This window comes from Harpia harpyja, chromosome 20 (genome assembly GCF_026419915.1).
Source record: "Harpia harpyja isolate bHarHar1 chromosome 20, bHarHar1 primary haplotype, whole genome shotgun sequence".
NCBI classification, from domain to species: domain Eukaryota; kingdom Metazoa; phylum Chordata; class Aves; order Accipitriformes; family Accipitridae; genus Harpia; species Harpia harpyja.
The window spans coordinates 7,435,553-7,445,545 of record NC_068959.1 but is presented as its reverse complement, the minus strand read 5'-3'; the positions used below and the strand labels follow the sequence as shown (position 1 = coordinate 7,445,545).

At 52.3% G+C, this 9,993-nt stretch overlaps 1 protein-coding gene across 2 annotated transcripts; it reads left to right on the top strand.

Moving 5' to 3' along the window:
- The first annotated feature begins 1,905 nt into the window (after window positions 1-1,905).
- Window positions 1,906-6,813, top strand: ATOX1 (antioxidant 1 copper chaperone). Of its 2 annotated transcripts, none has more exons than XM_052771981.1 (4): window positions 1,906-2,078; window positions 3,289-3,364; window positions 4,719-4,876; window positions 6,588-6,813. In XM_052771981.1, exons 1-3 carry the CDS (start codon window positions 2,073-2,075, stop codon window positions 4,850-4,852), a joined length of 216 nt encoding a protein of 71 aa, XP_052627941.1. In that variant the 5' UTR covers window positions 1,906-2,072; the 3' UTR covers window positions 4,853-4,876; window positions 6,588-6,813. The 2 variants fall into 2 exon arrangements, with proteins under 2 accessions (XP_052627941.1, XP_052627940.1); XM_052771980.1 differs by having other exon boundaries at window positions 1,946-2,078; window positions 4,719-4,863.
- Window positions 6,814-9,993: the final 3,180 nt, after the last annotated feature.

Below are 9,993 nucleotides of genomic sequence, written 5' to 3'. Positions count from 1 at the left end.
AGTCACCCTGAGCCAGCCAGTTCGCAGAAGGCCACAGCTTTCCATTTGTTTGTGTCGCATCCCATCCCAAATGTATGACACGAAGCAGTCAGAGATGTATTTCACCCTATAAAAGTGACTTCCTCCCCACCACTGTATCCCCGAACGCTGCCTAAACCCCCCCCACTATGCCTTGCAGCTAGAGATACAGTCAGTGGACTGGCATGGGGCCATGCTCAGCATTAATATCCTTCCCCCCACACACCCCGGCTATTTATAGACTAAGCCACATTGCAATCTGCCAGTTCATAAATCAGTAGCGCAGACTTTCGCAAAGTTTAACATGAGACCAGTGACCCAGCACAACAGCCGTCCAAAATAAACTCTGCCATGGGGACCCCAGGCATCTCTCCCCAGAGCAATAGGGGGACAGGTAATTCCTCTTTTATAGAAAGGTCAGTACAACAGGGTCCTAAGCACGTTAAAATCAATGCCTTCACTTCCCCCATGCAACAGAAGCTCGCTAGGAAAGGCATTCGCATCTCCCTGGCAGGGGCTCGGCCTGTTCAGCACCAACTCAGTGCGAGGGAAAGGGTTAGCCAAGGCCAGCCGACATCCCAGGACGCAGCTCCAATTGGTGTGGTAGCAAATAACCAGAAACACCCCCGTTATTTTTCCTGCTACAGGTTAGGCTTCTTAACAGGAAGATACCGAAGCTCAGCACGTGGTCAGGAAGTATCGCCCCCCACACCGATCTGCCGGCTCTTATCAGCCCTGACGTACTGCACCATCTCCTTTCCTGGTTACCCGCAGACTGCCAAAGCACCCAAGCTGCTCCCAGCCCCCACCACAGCCTCCTCCACTCAAGTTTTGAAGAAAGAGGCCCATTCTCCTTCAAAGGGCCAAATAGCCAGGGAAAAAAACAAACAAACAAAAAAATCCACCCCGAAGCAGACACACAGACATCTTCAGGGACCACCATCCTTTCTCTCAACCTACTCTGAAGCAGAGACCCACCCCCAAACCTCCCTCATTCAATAATCCAGTTTACCAGAGCTCTCCTAAGCCAGTAAATCTCAAAACCTCAAAGGACAGAGAGGAACCAGCTTTCTGAAGCGGCCCAGCCAACCCTCACGCCTCCTGCCCCATCTTTATGACACTTCCCACCTTCCTTCTGCAGCCAGTTTGTCTCTGGGCTGATCCTCAGCCTGTAAAGCAGGCTAGCCAGAGGACCAGGGTGCTGGGCAGGGTGCTGGGCAGCTGTTAGGGATCCTCACCGAGTACAAACTTTCTCTGTCACTTTCTCCTTAACCCTTTCTGGCACCTTATGCCTTCTGATTGCCTCAGCCTTACTCCCATCTCGGGCTTCAACCTAACCCGGACGGCATCAGTCCAGCCACAGCCCTGGTACATCTCCTCATGAGGAGTGGAAGCATTTTAGTATCAGAAAAAATGGAAGAGAAACATAACCGCGAGAAGCGGGGCTGTGTTTCAGCAACAAATACTCCTAAGAATTAAGTCGCCATCCCCAAAAGGCTACTAAAAGCCTCGGTCAGTGTTAAGAACAGGCCAAAGAGAGTCTGAACGCCAGCGTCCCACAGCCTAAGCCAGTTCACGTCAGCGAAAACAATAGCCACCCGTCCCAAACCCCTGGCGTGCTGAAACCTTCTCTGTGCGCCTGCCTCTGACCTCGCTGCCCTCCCTGGGCTTCTCTGCAGCTGACACCCGTTCCTGGCCCACGCGTGACTTTGCAAAACCTCCTGAAACCCCGTCTTCGGTGGAGCTAAGGGGTTAGAGACAAAGACAGACGGCCGGAACCTGCCGGTGCGAGGTTACCGAGAGCGGCCGGGCGGCGTCTGCCCCGCCGCTGCCCTCGTCTACGGGAGAGGACGAGCCCGGTTCCCCGGGGGGGCTGCGGCCGGTGTGGGGCTGCCCGGGGCCGCGGGGCTGCCCGGGGCCGCCGGTCTCCCTCCCCGCGGCCCCGGGGGCGCTGTGCGGGGCCGGCGCTCAGGGCCCGGCCTGGGCCCGGAGAAGCCGAGGCCCGCCCCTTCCTCCGCGCCGAGAGCCGGGAGCCGCCGCCGCTGCGCTCCGCCATGCCGGTGGGTGCCGGGCCCGGGGGGGGGGGCGCGGGCGGGCCATCGCGGTCCTCGGCCGGCCCCGCACAGCGCCTAGGCCCGGCTGAGCCGGGCATCGGGGCAGGCCGCGGGGCCGGGGGCCGTGGTGGGGGTGGGCCCAGCGCCGGCGGAGACGGCGGGGCAAGGGAGGGCTCTGCCCGGTAGCGGGAGGAGCCCCCGGGGCTCCCCAAAAGCCAGCGGGGCTTGGGCGGACAGGTCGGCCCCGGGGAGGGGGACCGACCCTGCCCCAGGATCCCCCCCCCCCCCCGCCTCCTCCCGATCCCTCCTTCCCGCACACCGGCCCCCTCCCGCCCAGAGCACGCAGGGCATTTGTAAAATAAAAATGGAGAGAATGCTAGTTACACTGGAAGATCCTCCTGGGAACCGCCATTCCCAAACTCCTTTCCAGGGTGAATTGTGTCCGTGAGGGTTTTAGCCTCTCAGTGGCGGGGGAGCAAAGGGTGGGTTTGAACAGAAAGAAGTAGGGGTTGTGGGTAACAAATAAAAAACGGCTTTACTTTTCTTTTTTAAGGAAAGTAAAAAGCATGTGCAAGAAAAGGAAATTAGGATCCGTCTGGTGCCCAAGGTTGAACGTGATGATTAGTGTTACAGGCAAGCACATTTATGTTGACCCGGTATCTCTCACCAGTAGCGAAGATAACACTGGGGCCCCAGGGGAGCGAAGGGATGAAAAAACAGCACTGAGGTTCCTTAAATTTCAGTTTTGTTGATATTTTTATAAGTTTATTATGTTGGGGACCAGAGGCCTTGTAGACACAAGAAGGATAGGATGGGCAAGCACCGAAAACCTTGCAGACTCAGTCAGGACAGTGGGTAGCTGGAGGCAGGAGACTTGCTTTTTCTGGGCTCCCCAGGGCAAGTGGAGTGAGTCCAGCAGAGGCCCACAGAGATGGCAACCTGCGCTGACCCTGAAGGTGGCCCTGCTCTGAGTAGGGGCCATACAGTCTCCAAAGGCCCCTCAGGATTATGCTGTGAGGGACAGCACAAGGATGCCATAGGGAGGAGTACCGGGAGCTGTCAGTTTTGCTGAGGATCCCTTAGTGGCATGCATGGACCTTCTGGTTGGGGAGGATTTGAACCCACCTCCCCAAGGAAAAAGGCAAGTGTGGAGGATGAGTGCTCGTGGTGTGTTGCCAGCTGCACCCTCCCTGACCCCTCGTCTGCCTCTTTTCAGAAACACGAGTTCTTTGTGGACATGACCTGCGAAGGCTGCTCCAATGCGGTCACCCGTGTCCTGCACAGGCTGGGAGGTGAGTCAGTGCCGGGTGTGTGACAGCCAGCTCGCCAGAGCAACGCCAGCTCCGGGGCAGGATGTCAGTGCCCTGGGATCCTCCGCCTTGCAAGGGTAGCGTTGTGGGTAAAAGCGGAAGGTGGCTGGTTGGAAACCTCTGCTCCGAGCCTGCTGCTTAGTCAGTGAGGAGTCGCTGATTGTTCATTCGCAGGACTTGTGTGACCCTTGGAGAAATGTCACGGGAGGGAGGAGCTGCCGTGGCTTCAGGTGGCTCTGAATCACCAGGGCCTCATCCTGAGCCTTCTGGGAACCACACTGGTAGACCCCTGCTCAGGTTGCCAGAAGGAAGTGATGTCCTGCCAGGCATTGTTCCCAAGGAGGCCTGGGGTATCTGTGGTGCTTCCCTAGATGTGTCATCAGCGTCCATGTGCAGAGCTGTCACAGCGAAGAGCTGCTGAGCAGAGTGTTTGGTGGTTGTCTGTACAGCCCGTTTTTAATACCACCTGGAAAATTATAACGCATGCCTCCTTTGTGCTGGGATTACCAAGAGAGAAGGATCTAACCCACACTTACCAGTGGTGAGGACCTGTCATCCTGCTCCGAGCTGCACCGAGTGAGAACAGCCTTCAGTCACCAAGGTTAAGGCCTTGCAAATTCTTCCAGACCCTGTCACCAGGCTGTGGTGATCCCACTTCTTCTGTGTGTGGTTGTCAGCACCTCCATCACTCTTCAACATGGTGGCCAATATCAGCCTCGTGGTGACGTGGCAGAGCTCTCAAAGCTGATACACACCTACAAGTTTTGTGGAAATATGTGGCTGGATAGAGACTTCAAGTCCGGTTCCTTTCACTGGGCTGAGAGTGGCTTACCCTTATTAGCCACTGGGAAATCCACATGGGAAAATGTCTTTTCCCTCTTCCTACTTACAGCTGTTAGCTGGTACCACCACTGAGGAAACCTGACCTGACCCTGTCCTAACCCCTACACTAACTCCCTCGTTAGTCCCTATTCTTACTAAACCACAGCACAGGCTGAGCTGGTTGGAGATTATAGTGGTTGGTTTAAACTCAGCTCATTCTGGTTATTGCATGAGTGGTTGTGTTGATCCAAGGTGGGGTGAGCAGATTAAAGCAGATGAGAAACTGTGGTGCCCGATGCGGATCTGTAGGAGATCTGGCTTCCTTCATACCGTTGCTGCAGGACACCAGTTTGGTTTTGCTGGCTGGTGGTGGTATCAGGGTTTGCTGGCAGGAGGCACATGTACATTTGACTCATGGCCTTGAGAGCCATCAAATGTGTGAAGGTGAGTTTTCCCTGTGCTCACACCATTTGGCTGCTTCTAGCTGTGCAAAATCTTTTTCCTTTCCTCGTAGGTGTCCAGTTTGATATTGACCTGCCCAACAAGAAGGTGTGCATCGACTCAGAGCACAATGTCGACACCCTATTGGAAACCCTAAAGAAGACTGGAAAGAACGCTTCCTACCTTGGGGAGAAGTCCGCGCAGTAGCCTTGCCTGGTGTGAGGAGGCTAGGTATATACCAGGTGTATGAAATGCTGAAGAGAGAGATCTGAGATTTTTCCAGCTTTCCTAGTAAAACAGGCTGCTTCCTGGGAAGCACAAAGTAGGAAGGACCTGCAGGTCCAGCTTCAGCAAACCCCTCATATCGAAGAAGCAGCAAGACCGTGTGCAGCCAGCACCATTTCTGTGTGGGACCCCTTAGCTACTCTGGAAAGCCTATGTGATCCCAACCATGGCTGTAGTGGAGAGGTAGAACACAGCCTCTGTGCCGTTCCCAGGTGAACCTAGAGCTTGCCAGAATGTATCATGCATGAAAACAAATCCCAAAGAGAGTCACAAGCTGACCAGAGAGAGTGGTGGCCCCCAACAATACCAGGGAGGGTGATGGGACACAAAGACCCCTGTGGGTATGTGATTCAGGGGGTTGGTTGTTAGCACCAGGACCTCCAACATCTGACTCTGTTGATATCGCTGTTAATCCTCCACTAAACTCAAGGATGGAAAAAGAGCAGCACCCTGCTACCCTCATGGACATAAAATGCTGGGTTTCAGACTAGCTCCCAGTGCTCAAAGCCCCTGGCCAACTGGACATCTATCCCAAAGACAACCTGATTGTTGCAGCCTGTCAGTTTTCCTAGAGTCCCAGCACTATGAGGACATGTACGAAACTCTACCCTGACTGTGAAATGTTTTTGCAGACAGGGTTCAATTTCAGTGGAAAAGAATGAATTGGGAGGAGAGGGCTGCTCACTCACTGCATGTACTGTTCTTTAGTGTCCAGGATGATTACATTGCATCTCTTAAGAGCTTGTTTCTATCAGTGGAGCTTTCTAATCCAATGACATTGTTTTAAACTGGTCTAGTTTGATCATCACAAATGCCCAGCACAGATGCATTGAAACCAGTTCATGCTGATTTAATTCCCTGTCAGTAAATTAAATCAAGGATTTACATCAGCAGGAATTAAACTGCTACAAGAAAGAGTGGAGCTGATACTGATGTGTGTGTGCAATAGATCTGCATTGTTTTAACAGACTGACTTAACAGATTTAAAATCTGCAATTTGTATCGTTTGAGCAAGCTCTCAGTACTTCTTGGAAATTATTTAAAATCATAGCTATAATCAATAACATTGCTATTTAAAACAGAGAGAGAAACATGCTCTGAATTGATTAGTGCCTTAAATAGTTTTCAGCTGGGAGTATTGACCACAAGACGTGTTTTCATCTTGAAGGGACTTGTGGACTGTGTCTCAAATGCCTGCAAAAGTTAACCATTACAGCAAAGCCAATCTTGAATAATGTGGATGTGTCCCTTTTTGCCCTGCCCCTGTGTTCTCAACATTTTTCTTGATGCTTTTGTTTTCCTATTGGATTTAACTGAAGCTGTTTGACTTACCCAAGGATCGTAAGATCCAAAACAAAGGAGAGGGGTGGCTGGACTGCCCTTGCTAGTAGTTTGTTGCTAGATCACTTCAGCTGCCATGGGAAAAAGCACTAAATTTAAGTTTTACAGCACATTTCCCTCCATAGGGAATATTTTTAGGCGTTCATCTATAAAAGGAGGGAGGGAGGAAGGGAAGTTGCAAATCGTTGGCGTAGAGCTGAGGTGGATGGCTTTCGTTTGGCTTGTGACCGGCAGAGGGCATCTTTGTATAACGTTATCTCCTGTGTGCCTTGGTATTTTTTCCATCTATTTATTTATTTATTTATTTATTTTGCAGGAACTCAAACATGACTTCAGCAAAAAGATGGCTTAACTGTTTGCATATGTCCCAACTTGCTCTGTCATTTGACCTTTACTGCCCTGCCAGATGTCGGAAAGCAGAGGGCTGGCAGGAGGAGACAACTGCGTCTTGGGCTTTAAAAGTGGAGAAATCTAAGGGAGGAGGTTATATGCTGTTTCTAGTCCCACAGTAAATCGAGGTGCTGCTTCTATCTTTCAGTGCATGTCTATGTGTCTTGTGTGTCTTTGTACTGCTTTAAGTGGTTTTCTGTGAAAGAGATGGCTCTTAGGGATGGGAAGCTACCCATTACATGCAAGACAGGTCTCCCAGGAAATTGCACCTATCTTTGGAAGTTGACTGCAATTTCTGCCTGAAGGACATGTCTCAGGAGAACTGAGCTTGAATGTCACTTAGATTCAGGGAATCTCTGTCTCGGCAGATGTCTTTCCATCTCAAAACAGACAAACTTTCCATTTGGGATGCAGGTGCTGGGAAGAAGGGACTCTTGCAGCCCCTGTAAGTCAAGGTCCTTTAGAGCTAGATGGGCCCACGAGGCAGAAGTCACTGGACCCCAGCAACATGATTGAGCTCGCAGGCCAACCAAATTGCAAGCAGGAGCAGGGAACACGGACTCAGCCTAGGTTTAGTACAGTGCTTTTTAGGGCACTGCGTGACCATATAAATGTGAGGAATCATTCCGGATCCTGGGCCCACCTCAAGACACCTGGATCGGTCCCTTCCCCTAGCAAGTGTTCCTCTTGCCCCCTTCCCTGCCCACCTACAAAATTTCAACCGAATAGGTAATAGCATCATGGGGCCCTGGCAGGGTAGGATCCCTGGGTGCTGCATGCACCCACATACACAGTAGAATGCCTGTGCTGATAAGAAATGCAGAAGGGATGGAGGAAGGGAAGGGAGTGGGAATCTCTCCAAGGTCTCTTACTTCTCAGCCCAGTGACCAGTGTTACAGGCTATACTGTTGCTTTGCCCAGCTTCCATCCATTTAATTCAAGTTTTCAGCCCAGTGAAAGGATTGCATGTGTCTGTCCCAGTCTGCTGTGTCTCGTTTCACCTGGGGGATGTCTCCCATGCCTACCAGTCACATGTGAATTGTTCTACAGAAGGAAAAACCAACTAAAGTTTGAAGGAAAACATTACTCTAAGAATTTTTTCACCCTTGTACATTGAGATTACTTTTGACATAGTTGTAATTTGTACTTTCCTAGAGTGGTTTAGTACTTCAAAGTTCTTCTTTACCATTGATCTAAAGCACAATTAATTGCTGTAGATGCACTTGCAGGGGCTGGACACACTTCAAGGAATGTGTTGCAGACACTTTTTATTACTTTTTAGTTTAAGGGAAGCTAAAGGATAAAAGTGTAACGTCACTGCATTATTTTCTTGCGTTAAAATCTCCCAGTGGCAGGAAGTTTCCAGAACCAAGGCCCAGAACCACAACCTATTTCTGCTTTGTGCCTGTCCACTCAGATGCATGGCATGACACCTCCGGGGTCCGGGGTGAGTGAATCCCTTTCCCTAGCCCCCCCCCCTTGCTGGTCTGAGCTGGTGTTTGCCAGTGTTAGTTATTATTTATTGCTTTCAGCTTCCTCCCAGGCATGGCCAGTGCATCTACCAGCAGCTGGTTGCCCGGTGGCTCAGCTCTGGTGGCAGTGGGCTGGGGAAGGACACGTGCTGTGGGTTTGGCGTGGAGCTGGATGGCATGTGGTGGCACGGCTGGCCTTGGAGCCAGCAGTCCTTGTGGCACTTGCTCTCTGCCATACTGGCAGGCAGGACTGGCAGCGTTGCGCCCACAGAGGAGAACTCCCAGTCTGTCTTGCTGTAAACCAGGCTGCTCGTCCTTGATGTCTAGGCTGCAGCTTATGCTATCCACAATCCCCCAGCTGCTCTGCTCCCCTCTCCCTGCTCTCCTGAACTGTCTCTTTTGGTTAAAGCCTGCTTATCTCTGAGCCAGACAAGGAAAGGTTTCTACCCACAGCCAGCTAGGAGATTCATGCAGATACCTCAAGTTTCAGCACCCATCTGCAGGGCTGCAGCCTCCCAGGCCTCCCCTCTGCCATTCAGTGGGGGTGCAGGGGCTGGACACTGCTTTAAGCTCTTTCCTGCTGCAAAAATGACTTTGCAGCTTTGGGTGGAAATTGGCTGCAGTGGCAAGCTGTGGCCAGCCCGAGCTGGCTGCAGAGTGTGGTGGGAATACACGCTGCCCAGAGGGGAGAGGAGTGACCCTTCACAAAGCCTGCCCAGAGCTGGTCTGCATCCACTGGAGCAGTGATGTCCAGGCTGGGGACTCTTCCCTTCCTGGTCCCTGCCCTGGGCTTTAAGAAATGCCTCTAACTGTCCCTCCCAGCAAGAAATCTTTACGCTAGGCTGCTGTGCTCTACCCGGCCATTAGTGTCATTTAGAGCCCCTATAACTTCCCTGTGTGCGCAGCATGGTAGGGGCTGCCCACAGCCCCTTTCCTGAGGTGTCCCTGCCACTTGCTTTCCAACGGAGACTGTGCGTGTGCTGGGTTTGTGGGCTTTCATTCCTGATGGCTTCTGGCATTTGATGTCCTGCTCCTCACTTGCTGTTCCAGAGCAGAGGGGACAGAGGGATAACAAGTCTGCATAGGCCACTTGTCTCTGGTGCCATACCTGAGGATGCTGATGGGAGTGAGCAGTTGGGAAAGCACCAAGGGCTCCTGTCAGCCCTGCTTCAGACTTCCTTCAGTGGCCCCAGTGCTCAGACCCTCCCATTGCATCCCTCTTCCTTTCCCCCAGGCCTGAGGAGAAGGGAAGGGATCTGCTAAGGTTTCTTCTCCAGCTGAGAGGAGGGAAGCACTGTGATGGTTGCTAACCCCAGCACTCCAGGCACATTTAGTGAAAATACCAAAGAACTGGGACAATTCCTATGAGAGCAGGGCTGGAGGATGACACCCAAGCTGCAGCTTGTTTTCGCCAGCAAAAGCCCAGCGGGGCAGCATCGCATGTGCTTCCCCATCAACCTTGCAGGCTTATCGGGGAACAGGGTGTTTCAGCCAGACCAGGCAAGCTGTAGAATGCTCTCGTTCTGCCTGCTTTCCTTTCCTCTGGATAAGATAAGGTGTTTGGGGAAGATGACCTGCTGGTCCTGCCTCCAGGACAGTAAGCACAGGAGGCTCTGCACCAATTCTGAAGCAGTGGCTCTGCGGGAGCACAGGGTGCCTCCCAAAAGGCTACATCTCCCATGATCATGCAGCCAGATCTGAGTAATGGCACCCTGTGACAGTCCTTGCTTTGGTGCGTGGGTTGCATTTGGGCTGATTACAGCTGGGCTAGGGAAGTTAAGGAAGGATGATCAGTCTGAACAGAGCAGCAGACCCGCAGGGTGGCTGTCTGAGAGGCTTATGGAAAAGCTTTGGGAGAAA

What these genes read in the sequence shown, in the direction of transcription:
- ATOX1 (XM_052771981.1), top strand. An exon ending in TGTCCTGCACAGGCTGGGAG is followed by an intron (nt 3,365 to 4,718) that starts GTGAGTCAGTGC and finishes CTTTCCTCGTAG; the next exon opens with GTGTCCAGTTTGATATTGAC.